Source organism: Nomascus leucogenys, chromosome 13 (genome assembly GCF_006542625.1).
Source record: "Nomascus leucogenys isolate Asia chromosome 13, Asia_NLE_v1, whole genome shotgun sequence".
Classification (NCBI taxonomy): Eukaryota; Metazoa; Chordata; class Mammalia; order Primates; family Hylobatidae; genus Nomascus; species Nomascus leucogenys.
In genome coordinates, this window is record NC_044393.1 from 79,209,343 (window position 1) to 79,236,254 (window position 26,912).

A 26,912-nucleotide genomic window follows, 5' to 3' on the forward strand; every position below is an offset into this window, starting at 1 on the left:
TTGTTTGTTTGTTTTGTTTTGTTGAGACACGGTCGTGCTCTGTCATCCAGGCTGGAGTGCAGTGGCATGATCACGGCTCACTGCAGCCTCGACATCCTGGGTTTAAGCGATTCTCCCACCTCAGCCTCCCGAGTAGCTGGGACTATAGGCGCATGCCACAATGCCGAGCTAATTTTTGTATTTTTTTGTGAAGATGGGGTTTTGCCATGTTGCCCAGGCTGGTCTTGAACTTCTGGGCTTAAGTGATCCTTCCACCTCAGCCTCTCAAAGTGCTGGGATTATAGGCATGAGGCACTGTGCCCGGCCCTGATGGTTTGTTTTTAATGTACTTCTTTTACTTGTATAGAAATACCACACAAACCATTGGGGGAAAATAATGACTGTGGGAAAGGAACTGATACAAATGTGGGAACTCAGAGCTTCAAAGTTAAGTCAGATATTCCCACCACTGGGGTGGTTTCAGTCACCCTCATACACACACACACACACACACACGCACATATGCACGTGTGCACACACACACCCTAGAAACCCAAGGGAACTGTATTATGAAGTAATACAGAAGGCAGTGTTTCTAAATACCTGTCAAATAATCAAGAGATTTTAGCCACAACAATTGATTATTTCTGGCACACTTGGCCTTTAAGATCTGAACCAGAGAATAAGTTGACACCAGAATAAATGGAGCAATTTTCATTATTTATTGGTATTCATATTAATTATCTAGACTACTTATTAATTACAACTCATTCTCAAGGGTGATATTAATTATTTATGACAACTGCTATTGGTACAAGGCAAGGTCAACTCCAACAGTTTTTCTCCTCAGCTGTAGTAGACCCAACACCCAACCCTCCCTCTTCCATGCCTTCTCTGCAGTCCACACCCACCGTGGACTAGGTGCTCTGGGCCGTCTCGCCGTGGCCTGCCCATTCCCAACGCCTTCGGCCCCTCTCTAGGTGGAGTGTCTTGCATTTCTGTGTTCTTGGACTAGGAGTTAATGTTTCTTCTTGGGCTATCCCCAATAGGAAAGGGAGCCAGTGACAACCCTTGCTCCGAAGTGTACCATGGACCCCACGCCAATTCGGAAGTGGAGGTGAAATCTGTGGTAGATTTCATCCAGAAACATGGGAATTTCAAGTGCTTCATCGACCTGCACAGCTACTCGCAGCTGCTGATGTATCCATATGGGTACTCAGTCAAAAAGGCCCCAGATGCCAAGGAACTGGTGAGTCACAGCTGCCTCCCACCCAGCCTGGGGACCGCCTGACCCTCCTGGCGCTGCTAAGGTGGTAGCTCTGCAGCTTTATAGGGAGGGTCCAGGAGCCTAGGCATGTTTCATTGAAGGTCCAGTCTTCTCTCCCTGCCCTTTGGGATATGTTGTCGTCTGCTGGGGACAGGAAAACAGTGTCCTTTTTTCTGTGTCTGCTATGAGTTCCCAGAACCATACCTGCCCCACCTTTCCTTCTCCCTTGTTTTTCTGACTGCCATGTATTGTAGACCCGCTGCTTGCCAAGGACTGTGGGTGGCACCCGGGTGGGCAAGGGGGAGAGCTCCTCACTCTAGTGAAGGAAGAGTTTAAGGAGGGTGAAGGCCATGGCCTGGGGTGCTCTGTGTCTCGTCCAGAACGTGGACCATCAGGAGCAGGCCTGGCATCTGGAGGGTGACTGCAGGCGGCTGCTCAGGCTCACAGCCAGCCCTTAAACCTCAGGCAGACGCAGCCCGTCCCAGGCTCATGGCAAAGTGCGGGCTTGATTCTGCTCCCCCACCCCCACCCGGCCTCTCAGGCAGGCACTCTACACAGGGATCATCCACCTATGGTGGTCCTTCTCCTTCTCTCCTCTGCAACACCCAACTCTTTGAGAGCTTTCTCTTGAGCATGCTTGGCCTTCCCTCATGTGTGCATGATGTCCCCCTTCTCAGGATAAGTGAAGACGGCGGTGCCTTTACCAGATTCCTAGTGGGTCAGTGAGCAGCCCCAGAACCCCCATCTCTTCCAGTCTGAGTACATAACGTACAGGCTTCCACTTCCCTCCTCATCTCCTCCCCCAAACTGGGAGTCAAGAACTGGGGGTGTGGTGGGAGAAGGAGTTGAAGGAACCATGCCACCTCCCTCAGTTTACAGTTGGGCCTTGGGACTGGGTGAAGGGGAAACAAGGGACCAGAAAGGAAATCAGGGGAGGGGCCGATAATCTTCCAAACCATCCCAGAGCAGAGCAGCTGAGGAAGGTCAAGCTTCAGGATCCATTTTTTCTCACTCCATGGATTCCCCCTTCCCAGGACAAGGTGGCAAGGCATGCAGCCAAAGCTCTGGCTTCTGTATCTGGCACTGAGTACCAAGTGGGTCCCACCTGCACCACTGTCTGTAAGTACTCGCTTATTTATGAGTTATTTAGAAGGCACTTTGAGAGGAAACTTGAAATGGAGTGGGAGGAGAGCTGTAAGTTAGACTTACTTGTCATCTGATTGTTTTTGTTGTTGGTAATAGACAACTATGTCACACCTGTGTGGTGACAGCTGTTGCAATGCAGTCCCCTTCATCAACATCATATCAAAAATTCCTCATGTCCTTCCGTCCATTTTCAAGGGAAACCCACCTTTCAGCTGGTAAACTGATGGTGGTAGTGGAGTTGGGGGAGACTCTCTCATCTTCCTAAAGGAGATGGACAAACATTGAGCCTGGACAACATAGCAAGACCCCATCTGATATGGTTTGGCTGTGTCCCCACCCAGATCTCATCTTGAATTCCCACACGTTGTGGGAGGGACCTGGTGGGAGGTAATTGAATCACAGGGGCAGGTCTTTCCTGTGCTGTTCTCATGATAGTGAGTAACTCTCATGAGATCTGATGGTTATTATAAGGAGGAGTTTTCCGGCTCAAGCCCTCTTCTTGTAAGAGTTAAAGAAAGAGGAAAGAAACACAAAAAGCAGCTTAACAGTCAAAGGTAGGTTTATTCTGGGAATAAACCTGAGAGGGGTTTCTGGCTAATTTTGGTCAGGAGTGTTCTCTCTTACAGACTAAGGGTATTTAAGGGTTTAGGGAGGGGGAGCTTATCGCAGGCTCGGAATGTTTCTGTGTGAAGGAGAGTTTTATTTCGGGGCTGGAATATCTCTGGTCAAAGGGGAGATTATCTTGGGGTTGGCATGTTTCTGGTCGGAGGGGAGGTTTATCTTAGAGTTGGAATGTTTCTGGTCATGCTGACATTACCCATTAGGCTGATGTTTGGGGCTAGTTTTTATTTTTTTATTTTTATTTTATTTTATTTTATTTTTTGAGACGGAGTCTCGCTCTGTCGCCCAGGCTGGAGTGCAGTGGCGCCATCTCGGCTCACTGCAAGCTCCGCCTCCCGGGTTCACGCCATTCTCCTGCCTCAGCCTGAGGAGTAGCTGGGACTACCGGCACCCTGCACCCGCCACCGCGCCTGGCTAATTTTTTATATTTTTAGTGGAGACGGAGTTTCACTGTGGTCTCGATCTCCTGACCTCGTGATCCGCCCGCCTCAGCCTCCCAAAGTGCTGGGATTACAGGCGTGAGCCACCGCGCCCGGCTGGGGCTAGTTTTTAATCAAGGGGAACTTAAAATGGCAGTGTTTGCCCAAGATGGTGATGCTCCTGCTCTGTTAATCCAGACCTCATAGTTATAAAAGGATGAAGGGCAGCATGTTCCTTTTGGTTACTTCCTGCTGAGGGGGGCACGGAGAGTTTTTTGGTCTCGGACTGTAGGAGTAACGCTGTCTGTAGATGTTTTTGGGTAGTAGTCTGTGAGATGGGCAGGATTCTGTCAGTTAAATATCTTTGAAAAAGGTTGATTAGGCAGGGTAAGAACATTAGTCTTAGGCATATTATTAGGAGAGAGCCCAGGAATGGGATGACCTGTGTTGTGATTTTGTTTCCAAACCAAGAATTTATTTGGTTGTTTAGCTATTCCTTTAGCTTTTTAGCCCTTTTTAAAAGTTTTTCAGCAGTGTTTCTTACTAGGCCTGATTCTTACCCAATGAAAGGCAGAGGCCCCCTTTTTCAGCTGTTATAAGATTTAATCCCCATTTATTTTGGAGGACTACAGCCGAGGAGTCTAGTTGGTCTGGGGCTTTTATAAGGCTTCAGTTATATTTTTTAAAGAACCCTGTAATTCTGTTGAGAGAGTTTTTAAAAGTATGTTAAAGACGTGGTCGATCTGCCTGCTCCCAATCCAGGTATAGAGGTTACACCTAAGGCCTCCATCAAAGGAATGACGTGGATGGCCCTCTTTTTTAAAACCTATTGGGCAGATGGAATGGGTAAAGGTTGATTAGGAGGAACTAGTTTAATGGAGGGAGAAAGATAAACTAGGGCACAGGTTCCAGTTTAGTTGGTGGGGAGACAAAGGTATGTGTTTGTGCCACACCAAAAGAGCAAGCCTTTGTTGTAAATACAGGTGGAGATATGGAAAGAAAACAAGTGAATTAAAGCTGGGATGTTTTTTCTTTCCTGTGGTTCATTACTCCGGGTGGACAAGGAGGAGGCCAGGGAGACACCCACTGTGGTAGAGATATAGGAAGAGTTATTTTTTACACAATAATGCAGTCGGATGTTGCACTATTGATATCCAACCATCGAAAAAGGTGGGCACCAGGGACAACACAAGTTGGGCCGGAGGCATTGGTTGAGGGAGAAGCTGTGAAAAGAGCCAGTTGCAAAAATGCTCCATTTGCTTCTGATGATCCTTGGTAGTCAATTTCATTAGTTTGATGGTCAGAGAGTGTTTAATAATAATGAGTGCGGTTGCATTGGTTAGGTGTTAAGGACCCTAAAGGGAAATTTTCCTTAGAGGCTGAAAAGCAAAGTGAGGCTTGTTGTAAAATGGGGGTGTGTTTAGTTATGGGCCCTTTAACGGGAGGGCCTTGGGGCTTGAGGTGTTGTAGGGAGTTGTAATAGGTTTGAAATAATTTGTTGGCCTGATTGGCCCTGGAAGCAGGATAATCGCTGACCAGGGTGTCAGCTCTTTTAAAAAAGGAAACTCCTTTTTGGAATTTATAAATTAGGGTTATGTTTCCTGTTAAAAGGTCATGAAGGGTTGTAGGAAGAGCTGTGTAAGCTGAGGAAGACAGCGATAAGCACATTCAGCATTCCGGAGCAAAGGAACAGTTAGCTTGCAGCAAGAGGGATCATGTAATTATAGAGAGTTCTAGTTTGAGAGCAGTTATGAGTGGTTGTATTGGTAAGGTTGATGTGATTAGGGAATTTATACTGAAAGAAACAAGAAAAAGAGAAAAAAGTTATTTGGGTAGGAGTAAAATCCTGGAAAGTTCCTTGAAGCCATAAGTCCCATAGCACAGTAAGGAGCTGTTCAGGATGTATAATGGGAATTATGTAAGGGTACCACTGAAGGGCTGTAATGAGGTTGGTTAGGAAGCGATGAAAGTTTGGGAGAGAAAGAGATGTAAGCGGCTTATGTGGATTTCTCTTCCTTTTTCTTCAGGATTCAGGTGAGGTGAAGGGAAATGGAGACACTGAGAAGGTTGAAGGGATTTTAGACTTGGTTGTTTGGGTATGTGGTGAAGGGAAGTCTGTTTTCTTGAGAGAAGTATAATGAAACCAGTTGGGGAGTCCTTGGAGTTTTGCTGCCGTGGGTGTGGTAGGGATGATGTGGTAAGGTCCCTTCCATTTAGGTGTGAGCGGGGAATTGGGGGTGGGACTGGGATCTTTTACCAGAACCCAGTCTCCTGGCTGTAGGAAGGGATTAGAGGAGTCAGTTACGGGTTGTGGCAGGCATTTGTTAGCATATTCCCAAATAAAATGGTGGATGGTACGTAGAAGAGGGGAAACGAGAGGGGTTGGTAGAGGGAGGGCTTGACTCTGAGGTGGAACAAAAGGTGTGAGTGGTCTTTTGTACGTGAGTTTAAAGGGGCTGAGCATTGGAAGTTTAGGTAGGAGTGCTTGAATTTTAGAAGGGCCAAAGGTAAAAGTGTAACCCAGTTTGTATGTGTTTGGAGTGAGTACTTGGTGAGGGTGTTTTTTAGAATGTTACTCATTTTTTTAACCTTTCCTGAAGATTGAGGGTGATAGGGGATGTGTGGCTTCCAGGTGATTAGTAGGGCCTGTGCAAGTATTTGAGTAATTTGATAAATGAATTCAGGGCCATTATCAGATTGAAAAGAAGGAGGCACCCCGAACCTGGGGATGATTTGTGTTATTAATTTGGAGGCGACAATAGAAATTCGATTGTTGGATGGAAAAAGCCTCCACCCATCCCGAAAAGGTATTAGCCAGAGCTAAAAGAAATTGAACCTTTTTTACTGGGGCATATGGGTAAAATTAATTTGCCAGTCTTGTCCTGAAAGGTGTCCCCTGGCTCGATGGGTTGGGAAAGAAGGGGTTTAGTGTTGGAATAGGGTGACACTTTGTAGCAAATAGAGCGTTGATGGGAAATGGCTTTTAACTGTTCCTTTATATCTGGGGTTGTGTGTATATGAGAACTTATGAAATGTTGTGGAGGGAAATGGCTACTGTGGAAGAGATTGTGAATGTCTCATAAAAGAGTTGTTTTTTCAGGGTTAGGTGGGACTAATTTGTTTTGTATAAAGCAGTATGGGGGTTTGAATTGTACCCCTGCCGTAACTAGTTGCTGCATTTGGTGTTTAGGATAAAAGGAGGGGATATGTTGTATGAGGGGAAATAGGTGTTGGGGAACTGGATGATTGGTTGAGACATGTTTTGCTCAACAGTCAGCCTCACGGTTCCCTAAAGAAATGTGGCTTTTATATGATTGATGTCCTTTGCAATGGATAACTGCAACCTTTTCTGGAAGTAAAGCTGCCTTTAGATGATGGATTAGTTTTCCATTAATGATAGGAGTTCCCTCAGCCGTGAGATAGCCCTGCTCGCTCCAAATTTGGGCATTGGAATGGATGATGTTATAGGCATATTTAGAATCGGTGTATAAATTAACTCGTGTGTTTTTTGCTAGGGTTGGTGCTCTTAGGGCAACTAATTCTGTTTGTTGGGAGGATGTGCCCAAAGGCAAGGGGGCAGCCTCTACAACTCTTTTAGGTGGGAGAAAGTGGGTATCATTATGATATCCCTTAATGATGGCATATCCTGCTTGGAGGGAGGGGTTTTTGATGCGCTGCCATTTATAAACTAATTTGGGGCTCCCTTTATGTGAGTGGAAGTAAGGTGGTGAAACATGGTGAGAGAACTTTTAATTAGATCAGAGCATGAGTGTTGGTTGGGGTTTAAAATTGGTGTTGAGGCTGGGCGCAGTGGCTCACGCCTGTAATCCTCCCACTTTGGGAGGCCAAGGCAAGTGGATCACCTGAGGTCAGGAGTTTGAGACCAGCCTGGCCAACATGGTGAAACCCCATCTCTACTAAAATACTTTAGCTGGGCGTTGTGATGTACACCTGTAATCCCAGCTACTTGGAAGGCTGAGTCAGGAGACTCGCTTGAACCCGGGAGGTGGAGGTTGCACTCCAGCCTGGGCTACAAGAGTGAAACTCTGTCTCAAAAAAAAAAAAAAAAAAATTGAAGGTAAAAGAGTGGTGGGATTTGGGGGGTAGCATCTACGAAGGGAGATAGAAGGTTGAAAAAGTATTGAATATAGGGCTTGCATGCGAGAGCATGGAAAGGATGAGATGGAGCTGAACGCCTTATGGCTGAGCATATCTTGTAGACTGTGAGAAGAAAATACCTGAAGGGATCTTTATCTGGGCTCAAGCAATCCTCTCTTGTCAGCTTCCCAAAGTGTTGAGATGACAGGCACGAGCCAGTGCACCTGGCCTATTGTACCTTTCGTATGTTTAGATTTGTTTAGACAGACAAATACTCACCATTGTGTTACAACTGTCAATAGTGTTCAGTACAGTAACATGCTGTGCAGGCTTGTAGCCTAGGAGCAATAGGCTACGCCATATAGTCTAGATGTGCAGTAGGCTATACCATCTAGGTTTGTGTAAGTACATTGCACGATGATGAAAACATACCTCCATTGTGAAGTGATGCATGGCTGTATAAACATGGGAGGCGCAACTCTGATCCCCCTTAAGGTAGTGCCCTCCTTTTATTTCTCTAAATTTTATGAGACAGGGTCTCACTCTCTGGTCCAGTCTGGAGTGCACTGGTGCAATCTCAGCTCACTGCAGCCTCGACTTCCCCAGACTCAGGTGATCCTCCCACTTCAGCCTCCTGAGTAGCTGGTAGTACAGGCATACACCAACATGCCAGCTAATTTTTGTATTTTTTTTTTTTTTGTAGAGAAAGAGTCTCACTATGTTGCTCAGGCTGGTCTCAAACTCCTGGGCTCAAGCGATCTGCCTGTCTTAGCCTCCCAAAGTGCTCGGATTACAGGCGTGAGCCACCTCGCCCTTCCTTCTCCTCTGTTGGCTTTTCTATAATAGTGTCTTAATAGTTGGTCCACCCTCAGAACTTTGCAAACTCACTGCTGTTTCTTTCCTCTTCAATTCTCCGCCCACTCTCCCCTCCAACTTGACTCAGTCTCAACTGGCTTTGCTTCAGACCCCCTCTTTTAGGAAGATCTTCCATCCACCCCCTGGGCCCTCCTCTGGACTCCATCTCAACAGTCTTGTCTCTGTTTCAGATGCCATCAGATGATGTTGGTGTTTGTGTTGCTAATTGCAGCAACAATCCATTAATAATTCATGGTTTCTTGATATTAGTGTTGCTAAGTGGGAACTCTTCAGACAACACACCTGGAGAGTTTCTGCATCCTCTGCTTAATTAGAACGGAGTGAGGGGCCAAAGACAGTTAAAAGAGACTTGGTAGGTGCCCTCTGAGGACGTCCTCTCCAAAGATCTTTGGGGGTCACCAGGGTCCCAGCCTTTGGGTCAAACACCAGCTTAAATAATGGCCTTGTCCTCCTGCATCAGACACATTCTTCTCCCTCCTCCACAGCATAAACTGCCAAAACCGGGAGATACTCATCAGATTGCTCCAACAGAAGAGGAGGAAGGCTCTCCCGAGGGCTGTCCAGGAGACATAAAATTTCTACCTTTTCTTTTCTTTTCCTTTTTTGAGATGGAGTTTGGTTTCGCTCTTGTTGCCCAGGCTGGAGTGCAATGGCGTGATCTCCACTCATCACAACCTCCACCTCCCAGGTTCAAGCGATTCTCCTGCCTCAGCCTCCCGAGTTGCTGGGATTATAGGCATGTGCCACCACGCCCAGCTAATTTTTGTATTTTTAGTAGAGACGGGGTTTCTCCATGTTGGTCAGTCCGGTCTTGAACTCCCGACCTCAGGTGATCTGCCTGCCTCAGCCTCTCAAAGTGCTGGGATTACAGGCGTGAGCCACGGCGCCCAGCCAAAATGTCCACCTTTGCTAAGAGCCCATCTTCCATATTCTTTATAGGCCTTGTCTGTCCTCCTTGTTTTTTCAAAAAAAGCAATCAATTTTTGTATAATAGCACTCTATCCAATGCCATAGGTTATGGTGTGTGCTACATACACAGTCGACGTTTGTCCTTTCAAGTGCTGGACCTTTTCCTAGATCGCCATTTTAGAGGAAAATAATTCTAAAATGGATTTTACACTCTTCTGCCTTCTAAAACGGAGCATGGAGAAGAGATTTAAGCCCCTTTCTTCATGAGTAAGTGGACTTCTCAACCCCAGTTCGTATATGCTAATGGGCTACTCTGCCATCTTGGACTGTTTGGACCTTCTGCTAAATGGTCCCGGCCTGTTTTGCTTCTTTAATTCTTGTGCTTGCTTTGTAGAGTTTTGTGTCTCCTTTCTCCTGCCAGACTGTCGCAGTAGCTTGTATTGCTTCAGGCCAACAGCCTCTAGCAACGCTTTCCCCTCCTCTTCACTGATTCTGCTCCAGGAAGAGCTTGGAAACAAGTTCTTTGGGTTCACCTGACTCGTGGATAAGGTAGTTTCATTTACTTTTTGTAGTTCATAAGCATGGTGATTGGGTTTTCACGCTCATGTGTGACATATGCCTTCCTCCAATCTTGTTACAATGTTGGTGCATTATCCATCAGACTTGGGGGAAGAAAGGGTGTTCATGACAGCATTATCTATAGTCACAAAAGATGTGTATAGGGGCCAAGGGAAAACTTCCCCTTTGCCTTCTGAAGGTTCATTGAAAAATCAACTGACCAAAGGCAGATTGATAGGAGAAAAGGCATACAAAATTTTATTTTAGTGTGCATGGCACAGGGGAATCACAAGAGAATGATTTCCCAATAACCCAATGGGGCACAGAAGCTTGTATACCGTTTTTCATACAGGAGGAAGGAGATATATGGACTGGGGAGGTGCGAGGCAGACATTACAGGAAGGTGAGGGGCAGAGCTGCACAGGAACAAAGGTTGTCTTACTAAGCAGATAAAGTCCTCCAGGCAATCTCTCAGAGCTGCCCTCAGAAGAATAGATGAAGTCTGTCTGGGTGTGTTGATGATTCCCAGTCTCATCTCTTCTGGTGGTTTATCTTTCTTGGTTATTTGATGAGACCTCTAGGGAGGGTGTTTAAGACAATAGCATTTCTTTTGGAAAGATGCTTTCTTGGTCAGATGAGGAAATTTCCAAAGACAGACAGTCCCTCCCTGTGTTTGGTGGTGGGGCAGGTATGGGGAACAAGAAGTTAGAGGGACCTTGATTCGGGGGCGGCTTCTGAGGGCCCTCAGCGTGTCAAAACATCAGCCTTTGGGATATCACTTTCTGAGTCCCAACCCTTGTAAGTATCTAAAATGTCCACCTAGAGAATGCAGGATAAATACACATTTGGTGCGTTCACACAGTGCAGCACTACACAGCCCTTAAGTGAATGAGGTAGATCTATGTGCACTAAAAGGGAATACTCACCAATTGTTAATTGAAAAATACGTGTGCAGAAGAGTGTTAATAGTGTGTTCCTGTTTTGTTTTTTTTTTGTTGTTGTTGTTGTTTTTAAAGAGTAGGTAGACTTTCAGCAGGGACCCAAATAAAGTGAAGTTTACAAACTTTGTCGTTTTGACTGCTCAGCAGAAGCCTTTTTGCCTCCTTCCTGAATCTCAAATGTGTTCTGAAATACTTGCACTTGCCATATAAGTAACTTCTAGAAACTTCTGGTACCATTACTTTTCATTCAGCATTTTCTTAAGGTAGAGAAAGGCCATGGGAACCACACAGGGAGGGAGCACGGAGTCTCACTGGAAGCATCCCTAGAAAAATCACAAATGCTATTGAGGAATCACACAGCTCTCAGGAACCATGGAAAAGCCAAAGGACCCATATTTCCATGTAACAGGCTTGTTAGTGTATTCACTAGATCTGAGGTTGGTTGAGGAGAGCCTGGGCTTTATTATCAGATGGACCTGGGTTTAGATTGCAGCTTTGCCATTTTCCATCTGTATTTCCTTAGGTGAATTATCCATTCTGAACTTGGATTTCCTCATCTGTAAAACAAGGACAGTAAAACCTACTTCATTGAGTTTTTAAAGATTAGGAGATCATAAGTGTGAAGTGTCTGATATAATGCGGGGTTCATGGTAGATGCTCAACAAATGGTAGCTGCTACTGACATCGTTTTATTATTTAATGTCATCCAGGCCAGGTGTGGGATTCACACCTTTAATCCCAGCACCTTGGGAGGCTGAGGTGGGATGATCACTTGAGTCCAGGAGTTTGACACCAGCTGGGCAACATAGTAAGACCCTATCTCTGCAAATAAATAAATTAGCCGGGCATAGTATTATGTGCCTGTAGTCCCAGCTGCTTGGGAGACTGAGGTGGGAGGATCACTTGAGCCTAGGAGGTCAAGGCTGCAGTAAGCTGTCATTATGCCACTGCACCCCAGCCTGGGTGACAGAGTGAGACCTCATCTCAAAAAGAAAAAAGAAAAAATTATCTATGCTTTGTACTGTTAGGCAATTTCTAAGCTAGTAGAGTTTGACTGGTAAGAAGCAGAAAAATGCACCTCTTGCCCTTCATAAGCCTTTTGGCAAAGGTAAGTCCCAAGGGCTGTGCTCCCTTCTCTGTATCCATTATCTCTTGCCATGTTAAAAAAAAATCCTAAAACTTAGCAGCTTAAGACAATCAACGTACATTTTCTTACAGTTTCTGTAGGGCAAGAATGCAATGGTTTAGCTAGATGGCTCTGGCTCAGGATCCTTCATGAGGCTGCAGTCAAGATGTCTTCCAGGGCCACAGTCAACCTAAGGCTCGTGTATTAGTCCATTTTCACGCTGCTGATAAAGACATACCTGGGACTGGGTAATTTATAAAGAAAAAGAGGTTTAATGGACTCGCAGTTCCACGTGGCTGGTGAGGCCTCACAATCATGGCAGAAGGCAAAAGGCATGTCTTACATGGTAGCAGGGCAAAGAGCAAGTGAGAACTAAGCAAAAGGGGTTTTCCCTTTAAAACCATCAGATCTCATGAGACTTATTCACCACCACGAGAACAGTATGGGGGAACCACTCCCATGATTCAATTATCTCCCACTGGGTCCCTCCCACAACACATGAGAATTATGGGAGCTACAATTCAAGATGAGATTTGGGTGGGGACACAGCCAAACCATATCAGCTTGCATTTTTCATTCACTACCTCAGTTCCTCACTATCATGAACCTCTGTAGAGGCCTGCTTGAATGTCCTTTCACCACGACAGCTGGCTTATCCAGAGTGAGTAATCCAAGAGACAGCAAGGCAGAAGCCACAGTGTCTTTTATGACTTGGCCTTGAAAGTCAGACGGCTTCATTTCTGCAGCATCCTGTCAGTTACACTAGCGAGGGAGCTGCACAAAGACCTGACTTCTGGGATCCAAGTATCATTGGGGCTATCTTGGAGGCTGCCTACCATACTCTGTATAGAGATTGGTTTTGAGGGACTTACAGGATGGACACAGTGTTAGTAATAAGGTGGGAGTAGGGGTTTTGGATCTCTTGGTTTGAGACCAGTGTGCACCTCAGGCCAATGCAGGATGGCCTGAGACATAGGGATCAGGCTGATGATTTTGTCATAGGACTGATGACTTGAGGAGCAAACTCTGGATTCCTAAAGGAACCCCAGGCAGGCAGAGCTCTTGGCCCCTTCCCATCTAACCCAGGAGGGAACTGGGCTTCAAGAGTGTTTTGTCCTCCGACTTATAGATCCAGCTAGCGGGAGCAGCATCGACTGGGCGTATGACAACGGCATCAAATTTGCATTCACATTTGAGTTGAGAGATACCGGGACCTATGGCTTCCTCCTGCCAGCTAACCAGATCATCCCCACTGCAGAGGAGACCTGGCTGGGGCTGAAGACCATCATGGAGCATGTGCGGGACAACCTCTACTAGGCGATGGTCCCGCTCTGTCTACATTTATTTGTACCCACACGTGCACACACTGAGGCCATTGTTAAAGGAGCTCATTCCTTCCTGTGTGAGTCAGAGCCCTCTGGGTTTGTAGAGCACACAGGCCTGCCCCTCTCCAGCCAGCTCCCTGGAGTCGTGTGTCCTGGCAGTGTCCCTGCAAGAAGTGGTTCTGCCAGCCTGCTCGATTTTGGTCCCGCTGTTTTTGATGAGCCTTTTGTCTGTTTCTCCTTCCACCCTGCTGGCTGGGCAGCTGCACTCAGCATCACCCCTTCCTGGGCGGCATGTCTCTCTCTACCTCATTTTTAGAACCAAAGAACATCTGAGATTATTCTCTACCCTCATCCACATCTAGCCAAGCCAGTGACCTTGCTCTGGTGGCACTGTGGGAGACACCGCTTGTCTTCAGGTGGGTCTCAAAGATGACATAGAAGTTCCTTTAATTTCTCGCAGTCTTCCTGGAAAATATTTTCCTTTGAGCACCAAATCTTTTAGGGATATCAGTGAAGGTCACTCCCTCCCTCCTCTCCTGTTTTGTTTTGTTTTTTTTTTTGTTTGTTTGTTTTTTGAGACAGAGTTTCGCTCTTGTTGCCCAGGCTGGAGCGCGATGGCTCGATCTTGGCTCACCACAACCTCTGCCTCCTGGGTTCAAGCAATTCTCCTGCCTCAGCCTCCCGAGCAGGCGGGATTACAGGCGCATGCCACCATGTCTGGCTAATTTTGTATTTTTAGTAGAGACAGGGTTTCTCCATGTTGGTCAGGCTGGTCTCAAACTCCCAATCTCAGGTGATCTGCCCACCTTGGCCTCCCAAAGTGCTGGGATTACAGGCGTGAGCCCCCGTGCCGGGCCCCTCCCCTCCTTTTTTAGGCCTGAATACTAAGTAGAAGATCACTTCCCTTCACTGCACTGAGAATTTCTAGATATTATAGTTCTTACTCCTCTCCTCCCTTTGTTATTCAGTGTGACCAGCATGGCGGGAGGGGATCTGTGTCACTGTAGGTACTGCTCACCCAGGAAGGCTGGGTGAAGTGACCATCTAAATTGCAGGGTGGTGAAATTATCCCCATCTGTCCTAATGGGCTCACCTCCTCTTTGCCTTTTGAACTCACTTCAAAGATCTAGGCCTCATCTTACAGGTCCTAAATCACTCCTCTGGCCTGGATAATCTCACTGCCCTGGCACATTCCCGTTTGTGCTGTGGTGTATCCTGTGTTTCCTTGTCCTGGTTTGTGTGTGTGTGTGTGTGTGTCTGTCTATTTTGTGTCCTGGACCATGAGTTCCTAAGTAGAGCAAGAATTCATCAACCAGCTGCCTCTTGTTTCATTTCACCTCAGCACGTACCATCTGTCCTTTTGTTGTTGTAGTTTTGTTTTTGTTTTTTTGCTTTTTCCAAACGTGTCTGTAAATCTTAACCTCCTCCCTAGGATTTGTACAGCATCTGGTGTGTGCTTATAAGCCAATAAATATTCAATGTGAGTTTCATGATCATCTCCTATTCTTTGCCTTCACCTGAATGGAACCAAGCTATGGTTCTGAATATGCAACTCTTTATAATGTCAGAAGTCGACTTTAATCCCTGTCTGTATCGCATGACATGTAAGAAGTCCTCCTTCATCAGGCCAAGGGGCCTCCAGGGCAATGTTACCTTGGTGATTTCACTCTGGTCCTGGGTCTAATTCTTAGCTTTTCAGCTCAAAAGCTTGATAGTCTCAGTGTCCATGTTGATTAAACTAGGGGATGCTGACTCACGCCTACAGACCTCAGATGAGGCAGATGATAAAATCAGAATGTGAATTTATTAATTTACATCGTGGCATGTAACTGGTGAGTAGATTGGATCCTCACGTCGGCCTGAGCAGTACATTCTCTCCCTGTAGGCAAGATACATGGGAAGCCAAATTATAATCAGAAGGTTGCTTAGTGAGCAGGCGTCAGAGCAAGGAAAGTTAATTAAAGTCTATGATTAGAATTTTTAATAGCACCCAGCTCTAATAGCATGATATATCCAGTTCTATAGCCAGAGCACACCTGCCAGTCAGCCAGCTGGCCACTTGTGCTGGCTGGTCAGGACTGCCTCAGATAGGGCTTTGCCTCGGTAAGCATAACCAAGCTTGCCTCTGTGACTGGCCTCTAACCTGGGCCTAATTGTGATCACTCTCCTCAGATTGCAGATTCCTTAAGGGAAAGATTTATTTTAAAATTTTATTATTATTTCTTTCTATAGAGAGATGGGGCCTTGCTATGTTGCCCAGGCTGGTCTTGAACTCCTGGCCTCAAGCAATCCTCCTACCTTGGCCTCCCAAAGTGCTGGGATTACAGGTGTAAGCCACCACACCCGGCCAAGGGAAAGATTGCTTAAATGAGACATAAATGTCAGATACTGTAATGAAATTAAGAGCTTTTGTTCATTAAAAGATACTATAGAAACAGAGAAACAAGTTAAAGGCCAGGAGAGGATGTTCACCATATTTCTAATACAAACAACAGACAAAGAACGTATGAAGAACTTCAACAAATCAATAAAGAAAGCACAGATAACCCAATAGAAAAATGCGCCAAAGGTATAACCAAGCATTTCACATAGGAGGCACAGGCCGTGCACCGTGGCGCATGCCTCTAATCCCAACACTCTGGGAGGCCGAGGTGGGAAGACTGCCTGAGCCCAGGAGTTAGAGACCAACCCCGGCAACAAAGTGAAACCATTGTTTCAACAAAAATAAAAGCAAAATAAAAATAAAAAATTAGCTGAGTGTGGTGGCAAGCGCCTATAGTCTCAGCTACTCAGGAAGCTGAGGTGGAAGGATCACTTGAGCCCACGAGTTTGAGACCAGCTTCAGCAACATAGTAAGACCCTGCCTCCAATGTCTCTATAAGAAAAGGAAAAAGATTATCTGGGTGTGGTGGTGGTGTGCACCTGTAGTCCCAGCTACTTGGGAGACTGAGGTGGGAGGATTGCTTGAGCCCAGGAGTTTGAGGCTGCAGTGAGTTATGATCAAACCACTGCACTTCAGCCTTGGTGACAGAGTAAGACCCTGTCTCCAAAAAAAAAAAAAAAAAAAAGCAGATATATCTGATCAACATATGAAAGGATGATTTGTGATTGAGGACATGCACATCAAGACTGCAATGAGATGAGATGCCATTTTATACTCATTCAATTTACAAAAATCAAAAAGTTGGAGAGGATGTGAATGGCAGGGTCTCATACCTTATTGGTGGGCAGCTGAATTAGTAAAACTACTTTACAAAACAGTTTGACATCTTCTCAAGTTTACGTCTTATGATCCAGCTGTTCCACCCTAGGCATGGCCTCAAAAAATTCTTGCAATCGTACAACAGGAGACATAGGTGAGAATGTTCATAGCAACATTGTTCACAATAGTAAAAACCTAAAAATAACTCAGAAGACCAACAGTGGGAGAATGGGTGAAAAAGGTGTGGTATATTCACATACTGAGATATTATACTACAGTCAAAACAAAATTTAGTATGATTTCCTTTCTAGAAAGATCCAAACACCTGAAAAAAATTTATGCATACTTTTATAGAAGATATACAAATTTTGATGAAACTATATAAAAAGAGAAGCAAGCCATAGTGGACCTGTCCAGACCCCGCTTCCTGGCTGAGTGCACAGATCGCAGCGACTGTTAAGTATTGGCTGCCAATGTTCAGGGCTACATCCCTCTCTAAAGAATTGCTCTTGGCCAAATGGGGGTTGCTTCACCTAGGAGGCTGTGCACATGTTTTTTCTTTTACCATCATCCCAAATGTCCACCCATGACAGACTGGCTCAGGCGTACACACAGCTAGCTCTTTGCTTCAAGGTGGGATCAACACTTTGGCGCAACAAATGTTCCAGAGCTCCCATGGGGTTGGGCTAGAGCTCCAGATGATTTCAGGCAAGTCACCCTTGCTTAGCTTTTTTTCCCGCCCCGCCTGTTTTCCTCACTCTTCCTGAGACTACTCCCCTTCATATCACTTGCATAAGAATCTCCATCTTGCGTTCTGCTTCTAGGGAGACTAAGACGATGGGAAATGGAGAACCTGGGATTCCTGAATGATGATTCCTTCAAATGGGGAGAGGTAGAGGATGAGAGAGGGACAGGGCCCTATGGTTAGAGGACGAACCTTAGCTTTTGTCTTAGATTCTGTTTTTTCAGGTGTTTATTATGTGATTTTTTTTTTTTTTTTAAGTAGAGATGAGGGTCTCCCTATGTAGCTTAGGTCAGTCTTGAACTCGTGGTCTCAAGTAACTCTCCTGCCTTGGCCTCCCAAAGTGCTGGGATTATAGGTGTGAGCCACTGCACTCAGCCTATTATATGATTTTTTTAAAAACCTAATTAAGTAGCTAAATAAATAATTAAAAGAGGACCATGTGGCTGGGCATGGTGGCTCACGCCTGTAATCCCAGCACTTTGGGAGGCCGAGACAGGCAGATCATGAGGTCAGGAGACTGAGACCATCCTGGCTAACATGGTGAAACCCCGTCTCTACTAAAAAAATACAAAAAAAAAAATTAGCCAGGTGTGGTGGTGGGCGCCTGTAGTCCCAGCTACTGGGGAGGCTGAGGCAGGAGAATGGCATGAACCCGGGAGATGGAGCTTGCAGTGAGCTGAGATCGCGCCACTGCACTCCAGCTTGGGTGACTGGGCAAGACTCTGTCTCAAAAAAAAAGAGGACCATGCATAGATCAATGATGAGGGTGCCACTAACCATGGATTGTAATTAATCTATTTCTATGGACTTGAAAACCAATTTTAAAAATGTTTATAAAGATACTAATTTTAAACAAAAATTGTACTATTCAACATGCATTTATTGAGTACCTACTATGTGCCAGAGACAGTTTCTTTTTTTCTTTTTTTAGAGGCAGGGTCTGGCTCTGTCACCAAGGCTGGAGTTCAGTGGGGCAATCATAGCTCACTGTAGCCTCAAACTCCTGGGCTCAAGCGATCCTCCTACCTCAGCCTCCCAAAATGCTGGGATTACAGGCACGAGCCACCACACCTGGCTCTCGAGACAGTTTTATTATTTTATTATTGCAAAGAAGAAGACAAAATCTTTTATTGCATGAAATTTCATTGTAGTTGGAAAGACCGGAAGTACTCAAGTAAACAACTAAATTAAGAAGTTAATTTGGGTGAGGAGAGCTGCGATAAATAAAAGAAAACAGACTGTCAGGAGAGTGACGGGTGGTAGGGGAGCCTGTCTAGATTTGGAAAGCTAGGGAAGATAGTATTATAAACTATTCTTAACTTTATTCTTTGTATTCTTTGTTTCCTTCCCAAAAACATCTAAAAAAGGTGGGCTAGATTTTTTATTTTGGGACAGGATCTCCCCTCTGTCACTCAGACTGGAGTGCAGTGGCACAACCACAGCTCACTACAGCCTTGACCTCCTAGGCTCAAGCAATTCTCCTACCTCAGCCTCTGGAGTAGCTAGGCTAATTAAAAAAAAATCTTTTGTAGAGATGGGGGTCTTTCCATGTTGCCCAGACTGGTCTCAAACTCCTGGGCTCAAGTGATCCTCCTGCCTTGGCCTCCCAAAGTGCTGGGATTACAGGCATGAGCCACAGTGCCTGGCAGCGACTTAAATTGCTGAAGCACATTTAAGTTTGAAAGGCTTTCATACCTCATCAAATCAGTCTGTAGGGAATTTTCCACCAGTAAGACATCAAGGAGGATGGAAAAAGTATATTCTATCAATAATGGGGAAAAATGTCTTGAGTTCTCTTTTTTGCAGTAATGGGGAGGATGGGTTTCTCTGAGCCACCTCCAGGTGTTGCACCCAATTCTCTTGGGGCCCAAAAGAAGATCTTTGTGAAGTAGCTGACAGAATGAGGGATATATTTGGGATTAGCTGTTGTCCAGTTGACACCAGAGCCCTTCATTGGACTGTAACCCCCCGGAGGCAGGGAGCAGACCATAGCCACTTCTGTATTCAGGGTCACAGGTGGTGGAAAGCCGTGGAATGGACCAACTTTTTCACCGACACATATGACTTTGGCTCATGAGATAACCTTTGGGCTCCTCAGTTTCTCACCTTTAAATGAATAACGATAGTATCTGCAATGACTTATCAAGAGAATTAACTAAGCGAATATTAAAGCATTCAGTTATTTACCTGGCAGTAGAAGCTCTTGGTATGTGTTATAATTATTCTCAGCTGGCACACGTTTACCTATGCAACAAACCTGAACGTTCTGCACATGTATCCTGGAACTTAAAGTGAAATTAAAAAAAAGATAAACAAATAAAAGAATTATTCTCAGCTGGGCCTGGTGGTTCACACACCTGTAAGCCCAGCATTTGGGGAGGCCAAGGTGGGCAGTCTGCTTGAGCCCAGGAGTTTGAGACCAGCCTGAGCAAAAGGGCAAGACCCTGTTTCTACAAAAAAGTACAAACAGCCAGGTGTGGTGGCACGTGCCTATAGTCCTAGCTACTTAAGAGGCTGAGATGGGAAGATGGCTTGAGCCCAGGAGGTTGAGGCTGCAGTGAGCCACGATCACACCACTGCACTCCAGCTTGGGTGACAGAGTGAGACCCTGTCTCAAAAACAATCAAGCAAGCAAACAAAAAAGAATTATTCTCACTGAGTGGTGGAAATTCATTTATAAATCAGGTCTTCAGCATTTTCCCTAAAGTGACAGACTTATTTGCTTCAGATTGTTCATGAAATGTAATAACAAAGATCTCAACAGATCACAGAAAAACACTAGCTGGATGTTAAGTAATTATTATTATTTGGGTTTGGAAATATTGGGGTTCTTTCTCTGGGAGCTTTCCCAGGTTCTATAGATATCGAGTTTCCTTTATGAAATTAAGACAAAGAATCACTGCCTGAAACCTTCATAGGTCCAGCGCTTCCAAACACAACACATCAAACATAGGGGGTCACTGGGTTTTACAGGTCTTGGAAAGGCCCTGTTGTAAATCAATTTGGGGTGATGTTGAGGGCCTGTTCCAACTCTGGAATGTCCTATGTAGATTGCACTTCTTTTATGTTACTATAGAAAGACTATGCAGAATCATTTTTATCATTATCATTATCATCCTTATCTTTCTGTTTAATGAATTCTGGAATTTTGCCAACCCAGGCAGCTTGTAAAATAAATTCTCTCTGCTATTTGTACTGAGCCTTAAATCACGAACACCAGCTGTTTCTTGTATTTGAAGTAAAGCTTCAGGTATATTGGGGGCATCCAGGGAGCACAGGCGGTTTTTCCTCCTCTAGAATACACAGGTTCTGTGGTTCAGCTGGGCAATTTGCTCCTTTAGTGTAGAAAGTGAATCTCATGCTTTTTTATATCTCCTACAAGGCTTAGCTCAGCAGCTAGTAAATATTTGTTGATATGATTTGCTGCAGGGCAGCCAGGTAACAATTGCAGAAGCCATACTCTCAACAAGTCAGGGCAACAGGAAAAAAGTACTTTTTCCAATCAATATATCAGTGGAAGTTTGGAAAATATATTAGAATGTATGTCCCTAAGTTCTAAGAGAGACAGAGCATAAATTAAATATTCAGAGATAAGGAAGGCTTGATATTGGTTAAATTGCTTGCAGCTTTGTAGTGATTTATAGTTTTAAGGTGCTTTATAGCTATTGGATAATTAAATTATCCCAATCACCTGGTGATAGATGCAGGCTGGGTATTATAATCCTTATTTAACTGTTGAGGCAGTTGAAGTGCTGAAGAGGCAAAGGAACATGCCCAGACTTAAGGCGATGGAAATGGCAAAGCAGATTGTCAAGAGTGGCTCTACAGATTGTTGCTAAGGTAGCAAGAGGGCAGGAGATGCTTTGCTGATTTTGGTTTTGAATTTGAATGTCTTTAAAATACACATAGCTCCTGCAGTCCTTCTGGTCTCATACTTTTGTATTTTGTGCCTGGCTCCTGAAACCTTTTGACTTTCAATTGTGCACTCATGAGAGGGAATTTAGGGAGCAAAAGCCAGGTCTCCCTCGCCGGTTGAGGGGCATCCTGCTGTTCCTATAGGCTCTCCCACTATGGGTCTGGGCTCAGGATTGCCATCAGGAGAGTTATGGACATCTGGAATGGGCTGAAGACTCTATTTCCAACCTTTAGGGACTTTATGTCTTTTTTTTGTTTTGAGATGGAGCCTCACTCTCTCGCCAGAGTGGAGTGCAATGGTGTGATTTCGGTTCACTGCAACCTCTGCCTCCTGGATTCAAGCGATTTTCCTGCCTCAGCTTCCCGAGTAGCTGGGACTACAGGTGCTCACCACTATGCCCGGCTAATTTTTGCATTTTTAGTAGAGACGGGGTTTCACCGTGTTAGCCAGGATGGTCTCGATCTCTTGACCTCGTGATCCACCCGCTTTGGCCTCCCAAAGTGTTGGGGTTACAGGCGTGAGCCACTGTGCCTGGCCAAGGGACTTTATGTCTTTTCATAGGGATTCACAGCCCATAGAACCACCTATCCCCATCTTTATTTAGCCTCTCACATCCTTGGATGACAAAATGTCCACTTCTCTCAACAAGCAAATAGATGTATTCTGTTTGAGTATTTAAGCAATTTGGCCTAGCTTTACCATTAACCTCGGCTTTGGGCTTATAAGCTCTTCATGGGCAGAGCCAAGGTTTTATTCATTTAGAATCCTCAGCACCTAAGCATACAGTGGTGCATCATAAAGAGGTATTGAATGACTACCTGCAGCAGGACCAAGTCCACATCGGATCCCAAGGAAGCCCGGGATATTCTTTCTGCTTAGCTCACTGGCTGCAGCAATCTTCCTCCCTCAGCTCTGAGTACCTTGCCGTGGCATTGTTCTTTCTGATGGATGTGAGAAGCACAGAGGTCAGGAAAAGCAAAGACCTTCTGTTCCCATTTCAGCAAATCTGTATTAGAAAACTCAGAGACACCAGGCCTGGTGGGAAAGGATAACCTGTTTCCTCACTGTGAAGTGGTATTTCTAAAATGCTTCCAGAGGCAGCTGACAGGTGGACAGGTATTAACTTGGTTAAAGAGACATTAAAGAAGAAGGCACTAGATCTTCCTCCCTCCCTCCTGCGCCAGGGCCACCAATACAATCAGTATTTAACAGGCAAGTCTCTGCATGTCCTTATGGGCTCTCTGGAACCTGACTCCTATCTAGGAGTCTTCTGTTTACTTTGGAAAACAAATGAAGGACACGTGTAGCCAGAAAGAGACTCATTCAAGCTGGAAAGTGGACCATTTTGCTGGGCCGTGGAAGGCCTGTTCATGAGCAGTGCTGGCCCTGGAAGAGGCCTTCCCTCTTGCTGCCAGCACTGCAGAGAGATGGGAAAGCCCAGACGCCAGCTCTGCGGTCGTGGAGGCCAACCGTATCATAACCTTTGGAAATTAAATCAGGAGATCGGGAGGAAGATGGCCAGAGATGTTTCCCTTACTCCCAATGCAAGAAATAGAAACAACATTGATCAGTGCTCTTCTAGGCCGCTCATACTGGAAACGGCTTTTACTCTAGCAATACTAAGATTTTACTTTTTATTTCTCTGATACTCGGATCCGAATACTCTTCCCCAACAGCTACCATCGATACTTGAGCAATGTAAGGCTCAGAGGGAAGTTGTTGCTTAGGACTTGACGGCACTGTGTTCTAAATCTTTGTTTTCAACATCCTGAAGCATCTCTCAACTTTCTCACTATCTCAATGCCCAGGGTATTTCTGTGGTCCTGGGAAAGGATAGGCCTTACTCTTTATTTATTGATTTATTTATTATACTTTAAGTTCTAGGGTACATGTGCACAACATGCAGGTTTGTTACATACGTATACATGTTGGCCTTACTCTCATTGCAAGAATCATCTTCCAGAGTCAGGCTACCTTCTCCTTCCCTACATGATACATTCCTGAACATATCTATACCTCTATCTATCATCTGTCTATCTATCTATCTATCTATCTATCTATCTATCTATCTATCTATCATCTATCTACCTATTTATCTATCTGTATGTATGTATATCTATCTATATAAAGCCTTAAGTATGCAAGTCTAGCAGTAGACACAGATTATAATGAGAAGTCTGTTTCCAGTGAGCCAAAATCCTGCTGCTCAAATAGAATGACAGTATCAGGCAAAACCAGGGAGCTTGTCAGAAACAGAATCTCTGGCCCTCCTCCAGACCTTATTGCATCAGAATCTGCATTGAACATAATTCCAGGTAATTCACATGCACAGCAAAGCTTGGGAAGCACTGAGCTAAAAAATATATTATTAATTATATCTCACCTCATCAACTTTTAGACAGGTGGTCTCCACCTTGGCTATACATTAAAATCACACAGGGGCTTTTAAAAACTATTGACACTTGGAGCTTTACCCAGGACCAATGGAAACTGTATCTCTGGGCATTGGTTTTATAAAAATCCGTCCAGGTGGTGCTAACGGACTGCCAAGGTTGAGGACTACCATTTTAAAGTCTATTTCTGGCACCATTTTCCCAATGTTTTATACATCCGTTGGGAGACAGTTCTCCTTGGGCCTTTTATATTTCTGCATATCTAGATTATTCCAGATGATCTTTTCAAGGATGTTAGAATAACAAACAACCTTGGAAGATAGACAATATCTCCCTCTGGAGTGAAGGGCAGATTTCTTTACTGTCCCTTATAATAAAAGTAATGTTCCTTCTAGAGCAAAGGGCAGTTGGCTCACTGCCTATTATAAAAGGTTTGGGGACTTCTGGCTTTAGTGCTGACATGTAAAGAGCTTGGAAACTCTTGGAAACTCTTTCAACAAGAAATAAGCTGAATATGCTGAAAGTTAATGACTTTTCTTGGACCTGTCAGAGAACTGAACTCCCAAGGTACCTGCCACCCCCAAATCTGGAGAGACAGGCCAACCTTCTGAGAGCAGAAGCTGTTAAAGCCATAAGTTGGTAAAAACACTTACATGGTAATTTTGATGTAATTGGAGGCTGAGTGTGAACCTGCTTGAGACTGAGAAACTCCTGGGGGCCTATAGACTTAGGGGCTCCTCCAATATGTTTGTGGATCTTACCCCTAGGAACTCCACCAGGTTCTCATAATGAAGAACCAAGAAAAATTCTCTGGTGTTTCTGGCAGGGTGAAGGATAGGTAACCATTCTGAAATGTCCGAGTGTTCTTCATAACGAAGACCTACTCTGCTAGGAGAAGACTTTACCAGAGCCTTATCTACTTGGGGGAAGGGAAATTATCCAAATCCAGTCCCTCTAATATTCCTATCTCACTCTGGAGAGACAGGAAAAAGCTAAGAAACACTCGTGAAAGTCACAGCCCAGAGACCTACTCATCTCACAATCATAAGATGATAGAACATTTTTCTCCTCCCACATCTTACCACCACACCAAGAGGTATAATGAAACTGGATTAAAGCTGAAAGAACTGGAAGATGCTGACTTTCTCAGAGGAGGAGTACTTACGGAGGCCAAAAGACAACTGGGGAGACAAAACCGAAGACCCCTGAGGAATTGGAAGCCTCTGGCACCAATAACTACAGAAAACATTAAGCACAGCCCAACTTCTAGCCAGACTAATATAAAGTCTCACACTGAAAGCCTATTTACCTCAGTTTCTATTAGTCAATATATCATGTCCAGCTTTCAAAAAAAAAAAAAATTACAAGGTATGTTAAAAGGCAAAACAAAACAAAACCCCCAACCAAAATCAAAAACATTGTCTGTAGCTGGGTGTGGTGGCACGTGCCTATAGTCCCAGCTACTCAGCCGGCTGCTGGGGAGGATCACTTGAGCCCAAGAGTTCGAGGCTGCAGTGAGCTATGATAGTGCCATTGCACTCCAGCCTGGGCAACGGAACAAGACTTTGTCTCTGGAGAAACAAAACAAAACAAAGCAAAAGCTGTCTGAAGAGGAAAAGAAAGCAACTTGAACATGATAGAGATTCTGGAATTATCACACAGGGAATTAAAAATAACAATGATTAGAGCTGAGTGTGGTGGTTCATGCCTAAGTTCCAGCTACTTGGGAGGCTGAGGCAGGAAGACTGCTTGAGCCCAGGAGTTTGAGTCCAGTCTGGGCAACATAGTGAGACCCTGTCTCTAGAAAAAAAGTAAAATAAATAAAAAGAAAATAACAATGATTAATGTGTTAAGTGTTCTAAGGGAAAAGACAGATGAGTAATGCAAGCAGCAGAAAGATGGAAACTCTAAGAAAGAATCAAAGGAAAGTGTTAGAAACACTGTAACAGCAACAAAGAATGCTTTTGATGGGCTCATTATTAGTAAACTGGACACAGCCAAGGAAAGAATCAGTGAAATTGAAGGGGGAAAACAAACACTTCTCCTATTGAAATGCAAAAGAGAAAAAATGAAAAAACCCAGAAGAGAACACCCAAGAACTGTAGGACAGTTTCTTTTTTCTTTTTTTTTATATGCGTAATGTGCACGTAATTGGAATGCCAGAAGGAGAAGAGAGAACAGAGCCAAATAAATATTTGAAGTAATATGCTTGAGGATTTTCCAAAATAAATAGATACCAAACATGTATCTAGGAAGTTCAGAGAAAACCAAGAAAGATAAATATCAAGAAACTATACCTAGGCACAACATAATCAAATTGAAAAAAAAATCGAAGTCTTGAAAGAGCCGGAGGGAACCCTTTACCTATAGAGAACAAGAATAAAAACCGCAGCAGACTTCTTGTCAGAAACTATGCGTGCAAGTAGAAAGTGAAGTGAAATATTTAAAGTGGTGAAAGAAAAAAACCTACTAACCTAGAATTGTATACCCAGTGACATTATCCTTCAAAAATGAAGGCTCCGCTGGGTGCAGTGGCTCATGCCTGTAATCCCAGCACTTTGAGGGGCCGAGGCAGGAGGATCACCTGAGGTCAGGAGTTTGAGACCAGCCTGGCCAACATGCTGAAACCCCGTCTCTACCAAAAATACAAAAATTAGCTGGGCAGGGTGGTACATGCCTGTAATCCCAGCTACTCAGGAGGCTGAGGCAGGAGAATCGCTTGAACCCAGAAGATGGAGGTTGCAGTGAGCTGAGATCGTGCCACTGCACCACTGCACCCCAGCCTAGGTGACAGAGTGAGACTCTGCTTCAAAAACAAAACAAAACAAAAGAGTGAAGGATAAATATTTTCTCAGACAGACAAATACTGAGGGAATTCATCACCAGCATTATCTGCTCTACAAGAAATGTTAAAAGAAGCATTTCAGTGAGTAGGAAAATAGTAAATCAGAAATTCAGATCTACATAAAGAAAGGGAAGGAGAAGGAATAAATGAAAGTAAAATATCTTATTTTTCTTATTCTTAATTTATCTAAAAGATAACTTTGTTTAAAGCAATAATAGTAGCAATGTATTGTGTGATTATAACATATGAATAAGTGAAATAAATTTCAGCAATGTCATAAGGGGCAGGAGAAAGAAATTGGGAATACTTTGTTATAAGGAACCTGCACTACATGTGAAATAGTCTAGTGTTATTTCAAAGCGAACTTTGGGCCGGGCGTGGTGGCTCATGCCTGTAATCCCAACACTGGGAGGCCGAGGAGGGGGGGATCACCTAAGGTCGGGAGTTCATAGACCAGCCTGACCAACATGGAGAAACTCTGTCTCTACTAAAAAATACAAAATTAGCCAGGTGTGGTGGCGCATGCCTGTAATCCCAGCTACTCTG

The 26,912-nt window shown here is 44.6% G+C and overlaps 1 protein-coding gene and 1 non-coding gene across 3 annotated transcripts in view; both read left to right on the plus strand.

The window, feature by feature from the left end:
• CPA4 (carboxypeptidase A4) overlaps positions 1 to 14,755 on the plus strand; it is a 32,580-nt gene extending 17,825 nt beyond the window's left edge. For both annotated transcript variants that reach the window (XM_030825495.1, XM_030825496.1), the window contains 3 exons: positions 1,029 to 1,228; positions 2,281 to 2,365; positions 13,070 to 14,755. In XM_030825495.1, the coding sequence (XP_030681355.1) occupies positions 1,029 to 1,228; positions 2,281 to 2,365; positions 13,070 to 13,257 (473 nt within the window). In that variant the 3' untranslated portion in view covers positions 13,258 to 14,755. The remainder of the gene's footprint in view (positions 1 to 1,028; positions 1,229 to 2,280; positions 2,366 to 13,069) is intronic.
• On the plus strand, positions 9,876 to 9,979 carry LOC115838157. Its single transcript, XR_004033198.1, has one exon. It is a non-coding gene; the product is annotated as a small nucleolar RNA U13 (small nucleolar RNA).
• Positions 14,756 to 26,912: the final 12,157 nt, after the last annotated feature.